The 22061-nt window shown below is 37.4% G+C and overlaps 1 protein-coding gene across 1 annotated transcript in view; it reads left to right on the top strand.

Moving 5' to 3' along the window:
- The window catches only part of OTUD4 (OTU deubiquitinase 4), a 45908-nt gene extending 24480 nt beyond the window's left edge, over positions 1 to 21428 (top strand). Inside the window, exons 11-21 of the mRNA XM_049631193.1 lie at positions 1923 to 2017; positions 3268 to 3368; positions 3481 to 3667; positions 7987 to 8149; positions 10033 to 10156; positions 10450 to 10505; positions 11027 to 11104; positions 12845 to 12983; positions 13763 to 14023; positions 14998 to 15038; positions 16451 to 21428. Coding sequence (XP_049487150.1) covers positions 1923 to 2017; positions 3268 to 3368; positions 3481 to 3667; positions 7987 to 8149; positions 10033 to 10156; positions 10450 to 10505; positions 11027 to 11104; positions 12845 to 12983; positions 13763 to 14023; positions 14998 to 15038; positions 16451 to 17659 — 2454 coding nt within the window. The 3' untranslated portion in view covers positions 17660 to 21428. The remainder of the gene's footprint in view (positions 1 to 1922; positions 2018 to 3267; positions 3369 to 3480; positions 3668 to 7986; positions 8150 to 10032; positions 10157 to 10449; positions 10506 to 11026; positions 11105 to 12844; positions 12984 to 13762; positions 14024 to 14997; positions 15039 to 16450) is intronic.
- Positions 21429 to 22061: the final 633 nt, after the last annotated feature.

Below are 22061 nucleotides of genomic sequence, written 5' to 3'. Positions count from 1 at the left end.
GGGGAAATTTGGATTTTATCAGTTCTTAACTTAGAGTGAATTTGCAATCCTCACTGTGCATTTGATAATGTTCAAAGACAATTTTTGTAGTCCCACAACTGGGGAGGTGCTACTGACATCTGGGTAGAGGCCAGGGATACTGCCAAACATCCTACAGTGCACAGGGCATCCCCCCAAGCCCCCAACAAACGCTTGTCCAGTCTAGTGTCAGTAATGCCAAGGCTGGAGAAACTCTGGGTAATTTCCAAGGTTCCTTTACTGTTTTTGTTTATGAAAAAATACTAATTCCAAGACAGAAATAACCTATATACTATTTGCTGATAGAAATAACCAAATACTATTTGGAGATAATGTTCGTAAAAAAAATGGTTTTCATTGAAGTGTTGCCTTTTACAAACTACTTTAAAATAGCCATTGACAAACATTTTTCCTTGTAGAGGTAACACTCATTTCCTGTGTGGTAAAGTAGTTTGTAAAAAGCCAGTTGACCAGGATTACCAGCATCAAAGACCATCTATCTTAAGAAGTTGTAAAAGTGTTCTGATTCTGAGGTATTTGAAAGTGGAAGAAGAAGATATGATTCATTTAGGTTCTTCCTTACGGAGTTGTCAGAAATGTGGTATAATCACAGAACAGAATTGTGGAATTTTTTGTTACAGTGATTTGGAAAAAACCAAAAGAGTAAATCTAGGGCTTAGGGCTCCTCCTTCCCTTCTCACTCCTCCTTAACAGAGAAGAATGCTTATCTTATGCTGCATCACTAAAACTGTTACTCATTGTTTCAAATCATGCATATCTCCTTTGAGGTTGCAGTTGGTTTTAGTAAAATACATGCCGTTTGTAAAGTAGATGCTAAGCAGATACTTGCTTTTTTTTTTTTAGAGTATTTTATTTCTATATCTACTAGACTATTTCACTCAGGTAAAATTTAATTGAAATCTGTTTGGAAACTGTTTTGCTATGACTCAAAGGTGCATTTATACTCAAGCATATAAGATGTAGTTTAAGTTTTTGGTACAAATTAACTTCAGAAAGATCTGTTTTATTGTTAGACTCTTGAAGAGAGGAAGGCAAAGGGTCCTTTTGTGCTTAATGAATAATGAAACCTCAGCTTTAGGATTTTGATCTAGTTAAAAAAAAAAAGTAGGTTAAGTTGAAGCTGCTGTACATTGGGCTTTAGTGCAGTGATCAGCCCTGTTCATTGAGTGTCGTTTGACTATAGGAGGAAACTGAAAGGCTTTCTCTGGTCACAGATTGCCATTGGGTATACAGTTGTATATTAGATAACATGGGATGGATCTATTTTTAGAGGGCAAAAAGGTCTCAGTTATACATTGTCAATATTGGAAAAGTAAGAAGACAGTAGTAATTAAAATAATAGTTGCTCTCATTTATAGAGTGGTTGCTGTGTGCAAAGTTGCAGTTAGTGTCCATTCTGTATATCCTATGTGCCTCATTCCATCTCCATGAGTGATGTAGGTACTATTATTAGCTCCATTTTGCATGGGAGGACACTGAAGCATAAGTATCTTGCCAAAGGTCATATTGCTGGTAAGTACAAAAAAGATGGGCCTAGAATCCTGGTGTGTGCAGTGCTATAGTCCTTTGTTCAGAACCAGGACATGCTGCCTCTTGTTTGGAGCCTTGATAGACTGTGCTCTTGCTTCTCCCTGAATTACTTGCAAAAACAGTTCATAAAATTTAGGAAGTGTAAACAAAGAAAAGTCTTTATTTTAGCTAGAGCTACAGAGGCCTGGGAGGTCAGAGAAGTATTATTTATGGTGTACCCTTTTGAACTTGGTTTTGTTTTTAACAGTGTATAGTCGTCATCTCTCTAATTGAAAATGATAAAAATTTAAAAGGTGATCATTAACGCAAAGGAAGCAGGTGACTGATTTCTTCTTTCTGGAATTGTTCAACAGGTTAGGTTGGATCACAATGGAAAATTTTCTAATGCAGACTTTCAAGGGGTTCACTCTGAGAATGGGCCAGTTTTGGTTGAAGAACTTGGAAAGAAGTATGTACTACTCTTCAACTAAGACATTTACGGTCTCTTCCATTTAGCTTAAATCATGAGGAATTCTAAATGGCCCTGTGTGTTTATAAATACAGTCAAAAATACTGCCTCTTAGTAGGAAATGGATTTGTTTAGATCTTATGAAACAGCAGTTTGAGTTTAAATTTTGTGTTTTGTGTGTTAACATTTTAAAAACTTGTTGCTTACAGTTTTAAATGTGCCATTTGTCACAAAGGCAGTTTGGGAAATTGGCTATAAATTGTAACTGTAAAGTGGGGAGCATTGGAGGACAGGGGCCAATATTCATTTCTGATTTTCATTTAACACTGCATTGCATGTAGTTAGTTTTCAGTAAATGTCATATGGAGTAGTGAAATGGCTGACTTGCTGCCACAGTCTCACTTTACAGCACCTTTCGTTTCAGTTGCTGCTGTCTTTATTAGAAAAAAGGGTAATAAATCACACCTAAACTTTACTATGGAAAATTTCAAATACACAAATGTAAAGACAGTACAGTGAACCCCAGTGTAAGCATCACCCTGTTTTCAGCAACTGACAGCATTTGGTAATCTTTTCTAATCTGTTCTCCCTAACCGCCCCCTTTTTAAAAGTGAGAATGGGATGGAATATTTTAAAGCAAATCCCCGTCACCACACCATTTCTTATAGACACTTAACATGCTTATGTGTTTCTCTCACATAGTAAGGACTCCTTCCTCCCTACCTTAACTATAGCACTGTCATCACATCTAACAGAATAAACAGTCATTCCTTTTTAATCTGATCTTTTGCTTAGATTGTGATTAAAGCTTTTAGTCTTTAGTTTTTTAGGTTGGAAAATATGCTTTTGATTTATGTCATCTTAGTTGACTAGAATTTAGGATTGCTAAATGCTTTGTACGTTAATTTTTAATCTAAGAAACTATAAAACTAAATTCTTCCATAAATTGAAAATATTTATGCAGAATACTTAAAAATTGATCTTCTTTCCAGGAATATTTTGTTACTATAAGTCTTTCTGGAGCTCCCGGGTGGCTCAGTTGGTTAAGCATTCGACTCCGTGATTTTGACTCAGGTCATAATCTCATGATTCATGAGATTAAGCCCTGTGTTGGGTTTGTGCTGAAGCGCAGAGCCTGCTTGGGATTCTCTCTTTCCCTTCCTCTATGTGCGTGCAACTCTCTCTCTCTCTTTCTCTCAAAGTAAATAAACATTAAAAGAAAATAATAAGTCTTTTTCTTTCTTTTGAAGACACTCCCCGAAGAACCTCAAACCACCTCCTTCAGAAAGCTGGAACACCGTATCAGGGAAGAAGATGAGAAAACCTACTTCTGGACAGAATTTCCACTCTGGTTAGGATTATGTCCAATTAATCTTTCTTTGGAGGAGGGGTGATGGTACTTGGGCTTTTTTTAAATTATTATTATAGGAAAATGATGAGGTATTTTTGGCTTCTTGTCACAGACATGGATTACAGAGGGCCAAAGAATCAAAGCAAGCCAATAAAAGCTCCATCAGCACTACCTCCTCGACTCCAGCATCCTTCAGGAATAAGACCACATGCATTCTCTAGTCATTCTGCAGGGTCACAGTCTCAGAAACCCTCCAATGAGCACAAAAATCTTAATAGGACACCCTCACAGATCATAAGGTAACCTCCTGAATGCAAGAGAAATATAAATTGAGGGGCATTTCTTTTATGTGCTAAATTATGTGAGTTTAAACATTTACAACTTTTTGTTCATTTAGTTGTCTGTAGTATATTAAAAGTATTGTTGATAAAATACCATGTGAAGATTTTAGTTCTTTTAGATTTTTATTCTAATTTATTAGAATTACCTAATTCTCTTCAGATAAGTCTAAGTAATTTGAAGATAAGGCATCTTTATTTTTGAATAACTTTTTTCAAATGACTTGGGAGACCTTATTGTAGCCAAATCTTACTCTTGCACTTAGTTGTTTTCTGGTAGCTTGTAATATGTTAAATGTTGAATTTCAAATTGTATTCCTGTTCCTTGGGTGGGATGTTCCCTTTATATACTCTTGATATAGGAACTTAACCAAAATGGTTGGTTTAGTTCTGATAAGGTTGGGTTGTTTGTGGTAATGTGTCTCATATTGAATGGGGCTACAAGTTTTGTAAATAAATGTAATCATGAATATTAGCAATCTGACTGAATATCCGGAGACAGATGAACTTCAGGATCATAATTTTCCTGTGCAGTGGATTTTATTTTTTCCCTAATCTGCCTTTTTGTGGAGTAGTTTATAGCCCTTTTGAGGAACTTTATTTGAGAGGATGTGTCTTAAGTTGAGGCTGTCCTTTTCATGCAAATGTGGCCCTGTGTCTTGTGGATGCTGGAGCCCTCCTAGGTTGCTGTGACCAGTGCCTTACCCATTCCAAACCTCCTATCCCCAGTTGCCTGAACAGTTAGAGCATCAGCTAATGTATCTAGCTGTGGTTTGAAGTTCCTTTATTTTTAGCTTTTGGGCATTCCCCTTTCTTGGGAATATACTGAACTTTATGTCATTACAGACAGCTTATGTAACATCTTATAGACAGTTGTAGGTTCCTAGGCTGACATTACAAATACACTTAGTTTTCTGGGGCTATTATAGCAAGGTATCACAAACTGGGTGGCTTTAAGGATCATAATTTTTTTTTTTAATGTTTATTTTTGAGAGAGAGAGGGAGGGACTGGGGAAGAGGCAGAGAGGCAGACAGAATCCCAAGCAGGCTCCTTGCTGTGCACACAGAGCCCCATGTGGGGCTTGAACTCAAGAACTGTGAGATCATCAGCTGAGCCATAGTCAGATGCCCAACTGACTGAGCCACCCAGGTGTCCCAACAACAGAAGTTTATTTTCAGTCTTGGAGGCTAGAAGTCTGAAATCAAGTTGTCAGTAGGTGTATGTTCTTTCTGAAGGCGGGGGGGGGGGGGGATCTCTTTCATGTTCCTCTCTGTGGTGTTGCCTACAGTCCTTGGTGTTCCCTGGTTTATGGATGCATCACTCCTCTGCCTTTATCATCACATGCAGTTCTCCCTCTGTGTCTGTCTCTCTTCTAATAAGGATACCAGTCATTTTGCATTTAGGGCCCACCCTACCCTAGTATGACCTCATCTTAACTTGATTACTTCTTCAATGACCCTATTTTTAAGTAAAGTCATATGCACAGGTACCAAGGTTTAGGATTTGAATTACGAAAGCACAGTTTAATCATAAAAAAACACCACTACTTCAAGTCTCTAACATTTTTCTTTTTAGTTTAACAAACTATTAGGGGTAGGAAATTATATTGTTCAAAGTCCAAAACATTCAAAAGTTTATTTATTTGATAATTCTTCCTATTTCTATTTTCCCAGTGATCTAGTTTCCTTCTGCAGAGGCCATCCTGTGTTAGCAGATTCTTGTGTATCCCTGCAGGGATACTTTACATATTTGTAAAAAGTAGGTATATATTCATAATCAACTTTCCAAAAGTTCTAATGAGAACAAATGATTAAAAATCATTCAGAAGAGGGGTGCCTGGGTGGCTCAGTCAGTTAGGTGTCTGACTTTTGATTTTGGCTCAGGTATGCTCAGGTCATGATCCTCATGGTCATGAGATCGAGCCCTGCATCCAGCTGTCAGTGCGAAGCCTGCTTGGGATTCTCTCTCTTTCTGCCCCTGCCGTGCCTGCATGCGTGTGCTCTCTCTCAAAATAAATAAGCGTTAACAAAGAATAAAAAACTCATTTAAAAAAAATCCTTGAAGATGTTACTTCAATCCTTTAAAGTTAAGTCATACACACACAGTCCTGAGAATTGCCCTCGGCAAGGAGTAGTCAGGGCCTTGAATTCTTGGCAAACCCAGCAATAATGTGTCAGGACATTCAGGGCTCCTCGTGGGTTATTGCTCCCCACAGACAGAATTGGAACCGTTAATCAAGTAGTTGTGGCTGAAGTTTGTTGTTTGGACATTAGACTCCATTAATATCCAATAGCTTCTTATTCAAAGCAGGCAAAGTGTTTAAGAGGACTAACTTATTTTGAATATTAACTTTGGAAACCTAAAAATATGAAGTAAATATAGGAATGTCATAGGCAGAATTGAGATTTTCCTTTAATAAAATTCTCACTTTTTTAGTAGACTTGAGAAGGATCATTTTTTTCCCCTTGAGCACAGATACTCTTTAGTGTTTTAAATATTAAAGAAAATACACATACACTACTAAATAACTAATTGTATGATTTTATTTACTACAGATTGAATTTATGTCCGGTGTGTTTCTCGTGTTGTATCCAATCTCTTAGGAATTGGTAGAATAACCAATTGTGAAATGTCTTTGTCTTACTAGGATCTTTTTTTTTTTTTTTTTAATGTGTTAGCTGTGTATTATAACACTTCATAGGAGAAGGCAGTGGGTGATTTATAGATATAAAGCTTCAAAGAATTTTTAACATTTGACTGATGACAGGAGCCTGCTGTATTTGCAGTTAGTATACCTTCTCCACTGTGGTTGTGAGGGTGAATTTTACTAGTACACTAACACAAATGTAGAGACTGCTGATGATTGAATACTCAATAATAATGATAATTCTGTATAATTAAAAAATCTAAAGTATGGAATTTTATAACTAATAGTCCAATTGATTTAAGCCCATTGGTTTATCTTGACTTTCTTATATTTAACACATTCGTTTTGAATTCTTTTATAGAATAAAAGAAGTTATAATTGTAATGTTGGATGTGAGACCTCGCTTTTTCATTTCTTACTGATACTGGTCTCTCCCTTTGGAGATAATAAAATATAATAGAAACCTAGGATTGACATGGATACTTTCATTGTGCAAGTGCTGAAAAGGAATAATGTCATTGCCAGATATCTCTTCTTTAGCAAAATGCAACTAGGAAGGATTTGATTTTTGCTGTGTGGTGGGTGAGGGTGAGATGGACAGTTTTGGGTGATGGGACACAGTGTAATAAGGGTAGTGTTAGCTTTCCAGGGATGTGTAGCATGTGCTGAATCCTCTCTGGGATATGAGAAAGACTAGTTTAACTAAGATTATGAAGGTCCACATTTGCTCCTCTGCCTCCCAATTGGGATTGACATCTGCCCTATTGGAATTAGGGTGTGATTTTAAGTGGGACTATCCGAAGACATGAAAAGGCTATTCGTAATTTTGGACATAAAAAAAATGAGATGGTATCATTGTGTCCTCACTCTTTAAAGGAAGTTATATGTTTTTGTATTGTGACAGTGTGTTTTTCCTGTAGGTTTTGGATTTTCATTTTCCACTATTATGGAACTATTTGACATGGTAGAAATAGTATTCATACTGCTTATAATAGTTATAAGCCATATAAACACATTAGAGTTACGTTATAGGTTATTAAACTACTTGTGTATTTTTTGTCATCCTTCTTGGACCAGACTTCCAAATGAGGTGATGGTAGTCTTATTTGCAGTTAGTATCTAGTTGGGTGTATTTTTATTTTTATTCTTTTCAGCTTTCTATTTCTCTTCAGTATCATCCAAAAAGCGGGAGGATGGTCCTGGTGTCTGCTTTGAATGTTTCCCTTAGTACAGAAAATGAGAGTGCTCTTGAGTTTTAAACTAATAACTTTCTCTTTCTTTTAAAAGTAAATTCTATGAAAGTATTGGAATATGGCATAAAGAGTGTATATAAGTGTTTAAATTTCTGCCCTGATGAAAAGAGAAAAAAAAATCTCAATTCTGTGTCATTTAGAAGTGAGTTATATTTTTCTTTTTTTTCCCCTGTTGTTAGTCTTCTTGACTGTCATGTAGCGTGAGCTACAGGAATTTCCATTTACTGAACATTTATTAGGCCATCAAAAGTTCTGTAATATCGTAGTGTAGGTAAGTTAGTCAAATACTGTATTGCAAAAAAGGTTATTTTATTTTAGGTACTCAAACATTTTGTCTTTTTTTTTTTTTTTTTTTTCATGACAATGTTTTATTTGACAGAAAACCTGATCGTGAGAGAGCTGAGGATTTTGATCACACGAGTCGAGAACCTAACTATTTTGGCCTCTCCCCAGAAGAGCGCAGAGAGAAGCAAGCTATAGAAGAATCTCGTTTACTCTACGAGATTCAGAACAGAGATGAACAGGCTTTCCCAGCCCTTTCCGTATGTATAAAAAGAGATTTTAAAAGTTGTTTAGAAGTCTGTCCTTAATACAGTTTTTATATGAAACCATAGTTTCTAATGGTAGACTAGTTATTTTTAAACTGAAAGGTACCTTAAAGATCATTTAGTTGCCCTTCCTTTTTACATTATTCATGAAGAAGATGAGGTCTGAAGATATTACTAGTTGTTGGCAGAGTTGATGCAAGTAATTGGTTAGCTCACTTCTAGTTTAGTATTTTCTCCTGAACCAAAACAGAATATATTTATTCTGTTAGTTATGCAATAGATGTTCACATTCAGTAAAAAAGATACATCTATAAAATCAGGAAACTCTTCAGTGTCCTTTACTAAATACACCAAGACCTAATATATCCAAGAAGAGTTGTCAGAGTGTTGGCTGTTGGGAGGTGCTGCTATATGTAACCCCTGTGGCTTTGCCCTTGCTCTGTGTGTCAGATGCTGGGCTATGATGAATACCTCTCTGATGAAAGAAATGTTCTCTTACCCTTGGGTTTCTTCATTCTTTTGGGGGAGTCAGAAGGAAAAATAGTTCTCCTAGAGAGTGAAGTAAAATGCTCTGTGAGGAGGGTTCATTGGCAGCATAGAGAGAAAGGTAACCAATTCAGTTTGGAAGTAGTGGTAGCCCTGTGCCTGTGGTCTTTTAAATATTGGTAAGTAGTACCAAGTGCTGTGTGATTCAGAATGGTGGTTGGGCACTTTTTTCTTAACAATGGATTAAACAAATGAAATAGAACGTTACAGGAGGCTACCAGGTATACCAGTATAAAATATTAAAGCATCATACACTCCATTCTCTGTCCTCTGACCTCTGTGGAATCCTTTAGAAGTATCAGATGCTCAGTTGAAAACCACTAATCTGGAATAGCAGTTCAGTCTGGCACAGGGGTTGGAGCTTAGTTATTGGAAGATGTGCCCAAATCTGTGTGTGCATTAGGCGTGGTCTATATCTAAGTATATTTGTCTCCAATGTGATAGATGTTATTTTCCCATAACATAACATTTAGATAATAAAAAAAGTACAAATCATTTAAGCTTGTACTCCTAGCTTTTTCTTTTCTTTTTTTTTTTTTTTTGTTGCTGTTGTTAGTGAATGATAAAAATACAACTACTGTAAATGCGATGGAATAAATTGAAATTTTTTGGTTATTAAAATGGGTTGTCATACTCACCATTTTAAGACCTGTTGACCTGTCTTGGATTTGATAGTGACTCAGGTTTGTCTTCTAGGAAACTCCTGCCACAGAAGGCTGAGATCCTATTCTCAGCTGTGTGCAACATTTATTCACAAAGAGCTAGAGGAGGAAAGGACTTCAGTGATAGGTTAGCTTGGAAACCTGACTTACTCCAGTCCCTTTGTTTCACCAGTTAGAAGGTTGGCTCACATGCAGAGCTTAAGTAATTTGCCGATGGTCAGCATTTTCAGTGGTAAGAATCCTAGTGTACTGTATCTGCTAATTTGCACTTGGGTATTTTTCCTTTCCCTCACAAAGGACTGTGGCCCTACAATAGCTGCTTTTGAAGGTTGGTATGAGGAGTGCTATTCTTGGTGCAAAGAATGTAAGTGTAGGTTGCAAGGTGAAGGTTTGGTAAGGGTGACTTCCTGAAGGGGGGTTTCACTCCTAATTTAGGCCGATGGTCTGATTGCCTGATATTTTTGATTTATTAATAAGGCTGTTGCTGTATTAATTAAACATGAACCCATGTCCTATTTTTTGTAGTTTTGGAAGTATAAAGACATAGGGCTATGAATATTGAGATTTCTGATCAGCTGTATGAAGAGTTAAGATTAATTGCAAGACTTTTGTTCATATATTTGTGAGTAAATCTTTAAAACAAAGTGTTGGGTTTTTGTTCATTTTAAGAGCTCATCAGTCAGTCAGTCAGCTTCTCAGAGTAGCAACCCATGTGTCCAGAGAAAATCGTCACATGTAAGTGATAGAAAAGGAAGCAGGCGGAGAATGGATACCGAAGAACGGAAAGATAAAGGTATGTTATTTCATCATTTGAAAGCAGATGCTAGAGCTCTGTGCCTGGCTTAAAGTCATACATTGGGAAAGAACCCTTTTTAAATCATTAAACAGTATAATGTCATGTATCTCACTATTGCAGAGACACATTGACTCAAGCTAAAGCATGTTAAATGTTATTCTGAAAACTGCATTTTTCACTGACTAAACACAGTTCAGATAGTCCTTTAGGCTCTGTCTTCATATTTTATTCTGTCCTCAGACCTGTCTAGTAGTTGATACTGTTTTCTTTTTTATCTTGGTCTGTTATAGACTCTGTCCATGGACATTCACACTTGGATAAAAAACCTGAGCCAAGCGCATTGGAGGTAAATGTTTTAAATACTAATTGCATCTTTTCTTTCTCTCTTTTCCTTCTTAAACATCGTGGGTAGTATAGCAGGAAGAAGTAAAAGGAGAAGCTGGAGGTGATTTCATCATTTAATAACTAAGTGTTACAGAAGTAGAAAAGCAGAGGAAAAAAATTGGGAAAAGATGATAGTGCTTGAGGAGAATTCACTCACAAATTATAACCATTTCTTCAAGGCTACATGTTGATCACCTATCTGAATTGGTGGAGAGTGGAGAGTAGCTTTACTTTCCATTACTGTATATAGATTGAGATTTTTAGAGATTTTTGAAATCACATTCCCAGTAAAAACTGTCTAATAGTTTGATAGGATCAAGATGTGCAGGCCAAGTTATCTACCTGTTTAAGACCAGGTATAATTGAAAAAATACTTAGTCGTGAGAGGGTTCAGTCAGGTGCAGGTAGGGTGAACTGTAGAGACAACCATGATTATCATAGAATTTGGGTTTTTGACATAAAGTTTCGCTTTTGCTTCTAAAGAATGTTAGTGATGAGAAATGTACAAGAGTTTCATCACCATCAAAGTCAAAGAAATTAGAATGCCCACCTGCAGAGCAAGTAAGTACATTGTTGAATTTGACATTGAATGCTTCATTCTGTGGGGTTTTTCTTCTTTTTTTAATGTTTATTTGAGAGAGAAAGAGCAAGTGGGGGAGGGGCAGAGAGAGGGAGAGAGAGAACCCCAAGCAGGCTGTATGCTGTCAGCGCAGAGTCCAGTGTGGGACTCAATCCCATGACCATGGGGCTCGATCCCACAACCCTGGGATCCTGATCTGAGTCAAAATCAAGAGTTGGACACTTAACCGACTGAGCCACCCAGGTGCCCCTGTTTTTAAATGATCATACAAAGAAGAAAGAAACCCAGGGGTGCCTGGATGGCTTAGTTGTTTGAGGATATGACTCTTGAATTTATTTAGCTCAGGTCATGATCTCATGGTTAGTGGGATCAAGCCCAGCATCAGGGCCCCTCTGTTAGTTTGGAGCCTGCTTAGCATTCTCTCTTTCTCTTGCCCCTCTCCCCCATTCTCCCTCTCTCCCTCTCTCTTTCTCTCTCTCTCTCTTAAATATAAATAATAAATTGGGAGGATTTACTCTGGCGTCATAATTTGGGTACAGTTATGATTCATCTGTAATTCTTTTGTCGCTTAGTCTAGAATGTTCTGTTTCTGTGGATTTTTTTTTTTTTTTTTTTTTGAGAGAGAAACCAAGAATCCCAAGCAGGCTGCTTGCTGTCCGTGCAGAGTCTGAGGTGGGGTTCAGATCTCATGACCGTGAGATCATGACCTGGGCTGAAATCAGTCAAGCACTTACGGGACTGAGCCACCTATGTGCCCCTTTAAAGATTTTATTTTGAAGTAATCTCTGCACACAGTGTGGGGCTTGAACTCACAACCTGAAGAGCTACATACTCTACTGATTGAGCCAGCCAGACATTCCTCTGTAGAATGTTATTTATTAAAAAAAATTTTTTTAACATTTATTTTTTTAGAGACAGAGCATAGGGGCAGGGGTCAGAGAGAGAGGGAGACACAGAATCTGAAGTAGGCCCCAGGCTCTGAGCTGTCCGCACAGAGTGCGGCACAGGACTTGAGCCCACTAACTGAGATCATGACCTGAGCTGAAATCAGGAGTCGGGTGTTCAAGTGAGCCTCCCAGGTGCCACCTGGAATGTTATTTTTATAATCACCATATTTTGGACATAGAAGCCTTACTTGTGAATTGATTTTGAATAAACTTAATATTTGGTGTCTTGTGTTATTTTTATGGTGGGTTGGGTTGGCTTGAAAATTAGATTTTTGAAGGGAAATTACAAATTACTGCAGTATTTTAAAACTTCCTAAAGAGTTGTCTGAATCTTTAACACTTTATAGAAGGGAGGGTCTCAGTCTAATATAGGAATAAAGTTCTTAGTCCTTCCTTGCCTCTCAGTTAACATTCTTCATGTTCGTTAGAAAGCATACAGTTTATGGTATATCTGTGTGTGAAGAGCAGTTCTAAATAACTCGTGAATTTCAAAATGATTTCAGTGATTTTTCTTTCTTTCCTGGAAAAGCATTATTTAAGATGCTTTAGAGTTTGTTTATGTCTCTGCCAGTGTCTTCTGTGACTTTTGGTAGGCAATCCTTGGTTAGGATTAAATTTGTGTGGAAATTTTATCTACTGTGTTTTTCATTTCTGAGATCAGAAAAATCTATATAGAAGCTGTAGTTATGTAAAAGGCAGCTCAGGGTACATTTGGTGTTAAAATTAGTGTTAAGCAAAATGAACTTTTGTCTTTTTCCACCCCCTCTCTTGAAGAAGCCAGCAGAACATGTGTCTTTGTCAAATCCAGCTCCCCTTCTAGTTTCTCCAGAGGTACATCTAACTCCTGCGGTGCCTTCTTTACCAGCCACTGTGCCAGCCTGGCCGAGTGAACCTACAACTTTCGGACCAACAGGTTAGATAAGAATTAAAAAGTTCCTTGAACCAGCCAACGAAAGCTTTCCAAGTCAGAGACTTTAAGTTCTTTATTTTTAAACTTTTAAAATTATTATTAAAAATATTTTCTCAAGTAATCTTTTTCCGACATGGGGCTCGAACTCAGTGACCCCAAGATCAAGAGTTGCACACTCTGCTGACTGAGCCAACCAGGCACCCCAGAGACTTCAAATTCTTGATAGCTTGACCTCAGAGCAGGGTTAGGCGTGTGGAGCCTCACAGAGCTTTTTGTGATCCTCTGTTTTGCCCTGCTTCTAGCATGGGAGGACCAGTTTAATTTGGTATTCGACATGTACCCTCAGGATCTCAGGAGCAAAATGTTTGAGCTGGTTGTCCCCACTAGTTGCTTTGATTGCTCAGCACTGACAATCACAGTTTGCATTTCCCATTGACCAGCACTTGATACTCCCCCTGCCCCAGCCATTGAACCTTTTGCCAGGCTGTGTGTCTTGCTCATGTTTGTAAGAGCTACTGTTAGAGGACATTGACTCAAGGCTTGTTTCCTGGCCTCATTTCCTCCTGTGTGTCTCGGAGGGTCCTTAGTTGGTATAAAAGGTGCTTAATAAAAAGCAAAAGGTTAATAATCAATAATCAATAAAAGATTGCTTAAACGCCTCTTTTTATCAGTTATGTTAGTTGTACAGCATTCTTTACCTTTTTAGCTTCATGTAGACTTATATTTTAGGGAGAAATATTTTCACCTTTTTATAGCTTGTGCTTCCTTTTTCTCTTTTGTAGGTGTCCCTGCTCAAATTCCTGTTTTGTCAGTGACACAGACTCTGACTACTGGACCTGATTCTGCTGTGTCCCAAGCTCATTTAACACCCTCTCCAGTTCCTGTGTCAATACAGGCAGTTAACCAGCCCTTGATGCCTTTGCCTCAGACGTTGAGCCTTTACCAGGACCCACTCTACCCTGGGTTTCCTTATAATGAAAAGGGAGATCGAGCCATTGCACCACCTTATTCACTGTGTCACACCGGGGAGGACCTGCCTAAAGGTGAGATCCTTTTCCTAGTTCAGAATGATTTTATTTATCAAATACTGATATGGGTTCAGCAGGAAATGTGAATAGGGGTCAGAGGTTATGTTACTTAGGAGGAACCCGAAGGGCTGACTGTAGGGAGAGAAGGATTTGGCTATGAGGCATTCACTTTGTTTCAGCTTGTGTTTGATTGGAATATGGTTTTTGTATATTTAGTAACTATCCCTCCCGTATGTCATTTTTTTCAAAAACAGCCTAAAACCATTTTGAGTTAAATTTTAATAATGTCACCAACTAGGTAACTAAGTATTACTGAGTTTTCTCTTCACTGGACTGGGTTTTGAGACCACTCCTATTTTTCCATGAAAAAAATGAGAGGAATGAATATAACTATGTATTTTTTAAGAATTTCTTTTAAGTTTGCCTTTTTTTAAAGGAATTTTAGTTTGCAGAATTTTCTATCTGTAGAAAAATTGAAAGTAATGCAGTGACTTTATGCTCTTTACCTGGATTTTGTGGACAGTTTTGTTTTATTAGTGGTTTGATGTTTGAGTCTATGGATAACTGGTTAATGTCGAATGAATACTTTCTAATGTTAATAATGAGTTAGATTTATGTTGATTTTATTCTTATCCCCCAACATTTTTATTTCGTAATTTTTAAAACCCCACGGAGAAGTTGGGAAACCAATACACTGAACACCTGAATTTCCTTCACACAAAATTAATTTTAATCAGATAAAAATCTCAATTTAAGCCATTTTAGGACTTAGATGTTAGCACAGACAAAGCATATTGAACCTGGAATTACCTTACAGTAACAGAACTTGATTTGGGTTATTACAGTTTTTACCTGTGTTTCATATTACAGGTTAGAGGAAACAATTTGAGTAGGCAAAATTGTCTTCAGAGCTATATTGTTTGAGGATAATGGGAAAAAAACCCCTTTTTGAGTGTATGATTTTAGTAATTATTGTTATTTATTTTTAGATAAGAACATTCTTCGATTCTTCTTTAATCTTGGTGTAAAGGTATTTACATTTTATCATTTAAAAGTTGGTTTTAAGTTAATGCTGTTTTAAATTATCAGTATTTAAATAATCTTAACTCCTACCCTGTCAGTGAATAACAACCTAAGGTTTACTAGATCACATTATTTTAAGAACTAGGATTTTCAGCACTGTATTGTGTGTTTTTGGTAGTGGTTGAGGCTCTAGAACTTGCTTGTTTTGTTTTTGTTTTTTGTTTTTTTAACTGGAAATGGTTTAACCCTGTGAATATATTCAGGAAATGGTCCTCATTCCTGGGGCAGCCTAGTGAAAATGCCCTCATTGGGGAATTCAGTGGAAGATCTGGGTTTGAAATTCTGCTTCATCACTTTTTAGCTGCCTGTCTCTGGGCAAGTCATTTAGTGTATCTTAGCTTTTTTCATTTGTGTTATGTGGATAATACTCTTCCATCTACCTCATTTGTTGAAAGGTAGAAGGAAAAACCTTGTAAAACTTCTCCTATGGGAGGTGGTGTGTTCACGAGCGTAGCAGAGGTATCCTTTCGGAAGTAGTCAACCTAGAAATAACTTGCCTTAGAAAGAGAGGCTGGAGAACTCTGTGTCCTGATGTGTTAGCTCCTGTCTTGGATTAATTTCTGTGGGTTTTAGACTATTAAAATATGAAATGAATTGCTGTACTGTAATCTACCAGTGAGTTCATACAAGGAGACTTAATTAATTTTATCGTCTACTGTATTCACTGCCTTGTTTTATATTTACCTAGTTAATGTTGGCTTTAGCTAATTGGTTAATTTGCCAATTAGCTGGTACATTTTTCTTCATGTTTGGTGGTTAGCTGGCCCTTTGCAGGGGAAGGATTCGGATTATTTTCAGTATTACCTTCTCTGACTTAATCCTTGCCGTTGGAATGCCCTTGGGTCTGGCTCCTAGACCTGTGGAGTCTTAACACTGGGGATCATCTACTTCTATACCAATATTTTTCTGGTAGAACAGAAAGGTCCAGACCCATTAACTAGTTGGCATGGGGTCACACAGTGAGTTCGTGGTGGAGCCAGAATACAAGTGCAGGTCAAGCTAAACAACCAGCGATTGAGCTATTCAAAGCTGGCAGCTCAAGTGCTTAATGGTGGTTGTTTCTGGGATCTAGTTACAGATCTGGGATGTAGTTATATCCAAAGGATGGAATTAATGATTATGATAATCTGTGGGTGAGTTCATTACATTGTCTCCTGTCACCTCAGTACCAGGAGTTTGGGTTCATTTCTAGATAGGAATAAAGAATGGAATCTTAGAGCAGTGACTGAATTTTGTAAGTCCTTTTCATGTTCTATATCACAGTGATTATATGGTCTTGGTAGGCACGAGACATTTGATGCACTCACTCTAAACTTCTTTTCCCCTTTTTGTTTATGTTACTGTTTTTGTCTCTTTTAGGCGTATAGTTGTCCTATGTGGGCCCCACATTCTTACCTGTACCCTCTGCACCAGGCCTACCTGGCAGCCTGCAGGATGTACCCAAAGGTCTCTGTCCCTGTGTATCCTCCAAATCCTTGGTTCCAGGAAGCTCCTTCTGCTCAGAATGAAAGTGATTGTACCTGTACCGATGCACACTTTCCTATGCAGACTGAGGCCAGTGTTAATGGTCAGATGCCACAGGCAGAGATTGGACCACCAACATATTCTTCACCTCTGGTCATCCCTCCATCTCAGGTGTCTGAAGGTCACGGACAGTTGTCTTACCAGCCTGATCTTGAATCTGAAAACTCTGGGCAGCTTCTTCATGCTGAATATGAAGAGTCACTAAGTGGCAAGAATATGTTCCCACAACCGTCCTTTGGACCTAGTCCATTCTTAGGCCCAGTTCCTATTGCACCTCCTTTCTTTCCTCATGTTTGGTATGGATACCCTTTTCAGGGATTTATAGAAAATCCAGTAATGCGGCAGAATATTGTTCTGCCCTCTGATGAGAAAGAATTGGATCTCCCCCTGGAAAATCTGGATCTGTCTAAAGAATGTGGTTCAGTTTCAGCAGTGGATGAGTTTCGGGAGGCTAGAGGCGAAGGCACACATTCTCTCCCTGAAGCTAGTATGAGTAAGCGTGAGGGCCGAGCGGAGCAGTCATCCCAGACACCTAAGGCAGATCTGGCATCGGCTACCATCCCTCCTGTAGCAGAGGAAAAGGCTCATCTTCCCACTCAGATTCTAAACCGAGAGAGAGAAACTGTGCCTGTTGAGCTTGAGCCTAAGAGGACCATTCCAAGTCTGAAGGAGAAGTCAGAAAAAGTGAAAGATCCTAAGATTGCTGCTGATGTGGTCAGTGGGGCCAACTCTGTGGCTAGCAGAGTGCAAAGACCAAAAGAAGAGAGTTCAGAAGATGAAAACGAAGTATCTAATATTCTGAGAAGTGGTAGATCCAAGCAGTTTTATAATCAGACTTATGGAGGCAGGAAGTACAAAAGTGATTGGGGCTCTTCTGGTAGAGGAGGTTATCAACATGCGCGAGGTGAGGAGTCCTGGAAGGGGCAGCCAAGCAGAAGCCGAGATGAAGGTTATCAGTACCATCGAAATGTCCGAGGACGGCCTTATCGGGGGGATAGGAGGAGGTCTGGGATGGGAGATGGCCATCGGGGACAAAACACTTGACGGTCGCTGCTGTGGTATTTTAGAGCAGAAACCTCTTCTTAGGTGGAATGTTTCTGAAGGCTTTAACAAAATCATTAAATAAAAACCCACATTGGAACTATCTCCTCCCCTCCCCCTTCACCCTCACTCCCATCCTGGACAAGAGATTTTGGATATGCGTTCAAGGGGCAGGTGAATTCCTGGCATTGCCATTTTTCTTTGTTCAAAATCTGTTTATCAGGTAGCTGCCCCCATAAAAAGTAGAAAATAAGTTTGTTAAAGTATTTTTTATAAACAGCTTAATATAAAACTTAGATTTAGTGTTTGGTTTTTTTCCTTACATAAGTTTAATTTCAGATGTTGGAAATGTGTGCTTTATAGTGTTTACTAAAGTGACAAGAAAAATATACCATTTGACACACTATAGATTCCAAAACATAACATTGCACCAAATAGAAATGTATATTTTATTATGCAATGCCTTAGTCATAAACTGGGCTCAAATGATTCTTAGCCTAAAACACTGTTGTCTTTTGAAATGCTTCCAACCCAAAGGCCTTTCATCTCAATATCTGTCAAACTTGAATAATGTCTTCTCTTTAATATTACACATAAGGCAGCCTATTAACCTGTGTCTTAGAAATGTTGTATATAGTTCTTTTAATATTCATAGGGTATATTTTTGAATTTTGGTGAGTATTTGTTGAACTTGAGATCGCATACAAGACAGATGTTTAAGAAATAATAGGAAATCTAATGAAATGGCTGTTTCCACCAAGAATTCCTAGCACTGGTGTAAATATCATGGTGCCTACTTGAAAGAAATGTAGATGCTATGCATTTTGAAAATAATCTGCATCTGTTAAAACTGCAGAAGTTTTTTAATGCCACTTTAACACTAATGCACTGACAGATTTAAATATTTTGTGAGAAGAAATGTTAAAAAAATTTTTAGCTTGACAGGTTTCTATGGAGTTACTGTGTTTTGTTTTTCTCTTTGCACCATTGGTTATGTGTATCACTTTACATTTGCATGTTCTACTTGTCACATGCCTGGGACTATTGTACAAAAAAAGGATGATTGTGATTTCTAGTTCTTTTCTAGAGGATGCTGCTAGAAAATGGTTGCTTTGCATTGTATAGCTTGTTACCCCTTCTGTAACATCTCTCTCCTGATCCTGCTTCTTTTTGGTCTTTGCAGTATTTATGGAAATTCCCTTTGCATGTTGCACTCTCTTCTCAGTTGGAGATTTAACTCTGAATCAACACAGTATTCATGCATCTGTGTTTATGTTTTCTTTTGGTCAGGAAGTTTGAGTGCTATGCAAATGATGTAGTAATTTCCCTTTGCATGCCATGTGTAATATACCTAGCCAAAAATAGTTTTTTTTTTTTTAAACGGCAAATTACTTTTAAAAGCAAATACAATTCACTTGAATTTGACAAACTGAAGCAGATGAGTTCTCTGGGTTCTTTGATTACCCACAGGAATGTTTGGATGCCAGCTAGGCTCAGTTGAATCTCCACTGTACTGTAATGATGGTTATTTACCTCTGTGTTGTTTTAATTACCTAATGTCTGTGTAACTGCTGATTTGAGTAGTGATTAGTATTTAGATGTTTTGTGACATAGGATTTTAGAGAGCACTTTGGAAGATAACATTTTATTATGATGGTGCTAGGTAGGAATTTGTAAAGATGGATGGTCTTGTGGAAAAAAAAAATTTGAGAGAACTTGAAAGGAATTTCTGTTGTCATCTTCTAAGCTAGAACAATTGGGGAAAGTACTGCTGAAGCCATTTTTATCTTAGTTAACAGAAACAGTTGTTAATGGAATGAGATTATAGGGTCCTCCACTTTCAGCTCATTATTTTTTATATGTCACATTAGCTTACCTGATAATTGTTATGAAAACACATTTAGATTATAATGACTAGATTTTAATGTTCAAAGACGTTTGATCTCAGGAGTCCAAAAGAAATTGCTCTTCCCAGTGTCTTTGATCTTCTGACTGAGATTTGATCGATTTCTTCTGGACACGTCTCAAAATTGGATAGGAAAGAATATCATTCATGTTTTTACTGTCCCTGTGTCTTACCTCAGTTAACAGAATATATAGTTCCTGCAGGAAACACTGATTTGCTTCCTGTTTCCCATATCTTACCTCCAGGACATGACGGAAACAGTGCTGAAAGAGAACTTTAGTAGCAGATTGTACTTTACTCAGTGACCTCTGGACTAAAAGGATTCTGACTTTTGATAATTAGTTTTAAAATTACTAGTCTTTGCATGAAGGTCAGTTTTTATTTTCCCTTTAGTTTTGTTTTAAATGTATTAGTGCAGGGGATTTTGCCTTATACTGCGGTCAAATTAGGGCCAAGCAAGCTTTTGTCCTCCTTCATTTTAACTGAGTCATAAGGTATGTTGCTATGAGATACAACGTTCCCGTATAAGAGAAAAACAAAAGCTTAGAAGTGAGAATCATTTGTATTTTGAGTTGGAAATTATGGAACTTCACCATATTACGATTATACACATTTTGAAGAACAGATGTTTAGAATGACCAAAGCTCACCTGTTCATTTTAGTTAGTTGCTTTTGCTGAACTTGATTCCTGTTCCTTTCCTTTTAGCGTCGTGTATATTTCTCTTCCAGTCGTTTCCTCGTTTCCTCTCAGATGCATCTTCGGCTCTTGTTCCACGCAGTCGGTGGCAGCAGGATGCCAGCATCTGTGCAGTCCTTGTCTTGTTTCCTGGTAACCCATATGTTCATTTTCATGGCTGACCTAAGCTCAGAACCTGCCTTGACCTGGCAGGAGTAGGTCTTCCCAAACCACGATGCTGACAACTTATTTGATGCAAACTATGTATATTCTTGCAGTGTGTTTCCTTTGTGACTCAAGGTTGAATTAAAATGCCTGTGAACTGCAAACTTGCTAATGATTGACTTGGTGCAATAAAGTTCCTTTCTGACCATTTCTGGTTTAGAAAACATTCAGCCATCCTAGAAACTAGCAATATTTATTTATGCCTCATTTATTTTACCTTTGGTTTTAGATGAGGTAACCTTAGTCTTTCACTTATGGGTACTAAGCAAGGTCCATTTTAGTGTAGCTGAAGAGAATGCATATTTGGCTACACGATTTCTGTTTACTGTATTTTGCTTCCTATTTAATGTCTAAATACTATTATGTTTTTGTTTAAAATCTTAGTAATGGCTCAGTTCCAATATGTCATTTTCAAAGAACTAAGGTTTTGCTACTAGCGTCAGCCATTTACTCTCCCGCTAATTGGGATTTCCCACTAAATGGGAATTTTTTTCCCCCCTGAAATACAAGTTTTAGAAAATCTTAGAAGAGGGGTGGGTGCATGTCTTAATGCTGGGAAACAGCAACTTTGGGGTTGAGTTTACTTGAATGGATTAAAAATTGCATTGTTACAGAGCTAGAAGAAAATTTATGTATGAAAAATGATAATAGCCTTACACTGAGTACAAATAATACTTAAAAGCATGTGAAGATGTGATCATTTGTGATGTTACTTGTAAAAAAAAAAAAAAGTATATATACATATCTTTTGAAGTGTTGAAAGGAAAATAGTACTTTATATTCTTTATCATATCACTTTTTGTAAGTGTTGGATATATTCCTGTTTATTTTTCTATGTTCTGTTTTGTAGCCTTAAGAAGTGTTTCAAACATATCTGAATGTATAAAATAAGAGTAAATGCCCTACATGGTGTGATGCTGCATTATATATAAAACTGTGTGCATATATTAAATTTTGTCTCTTGATTGTGCTTGTGATTCTTTGGTTCCAGGGTAAACCAAGTAATATAGCGTATAACTCTTAAGAGGAATTTTAGTAAACATCTAAAAATAAGAGATGGTTTCCATGCTTTTTATCCAGTCAGAAGATAATTCTAGTATGTGAAACCAAAAACCACGTGGGATTTATAATCTGTGGGGTAGGTACTGTTGTTTTCCCTACTTAATATATGTAATAAAACTGAAATTTTAAAAAATAGGCCAACTAATTTAATTTGGCTAAAGTCATGCAGCTAATAAGTGGTAGAATTTGCATTTGTACCTAGCTCTGAGTGGTTTTAGAACTAGTGCTCTGTCATTTTTTCCAGCATTCATTAAATGAAATGGGATGTGTAGACTAAGATACTTTACAGATTAAATGGGTTATTTTAAAGTTAGTATTCAATACAGGCATACCTTGTTTTACTGCACTTCATTTTGTGCTTCGCAGATACTGTGTTTTTTATAGGTAAGAGGTTTGTGGCAACCTTGCATTGAGCAAGTCTGTTGGTGCTGTTTTTCTAACACTTGCTCACTCTGTCACGTTTTGATAATTCTCAGTATTTCAAACTTTTTCATTTTATTTGTCATAGTGGTCTGTGCTCAGTGATTATGATTTGC

Source organism: Panthera uncia, chromosome B1 (genome assembly GCF_023721935.1).
Source record: "Panthera uncia isolate 11264 chromosome B1, Puncia_PCG_1.0, whole genome shotgun sequence".
NCBI classification, from domain to species: domain Eukaryota; kingdom Metazoa; phylum Chordata; class Mammalia; order Carnivora; family Felidae; genus Panthera; species Panthera uncia.
This window is presented reverse-complemented; position numbering and strand designations above follow the sequence as displayed.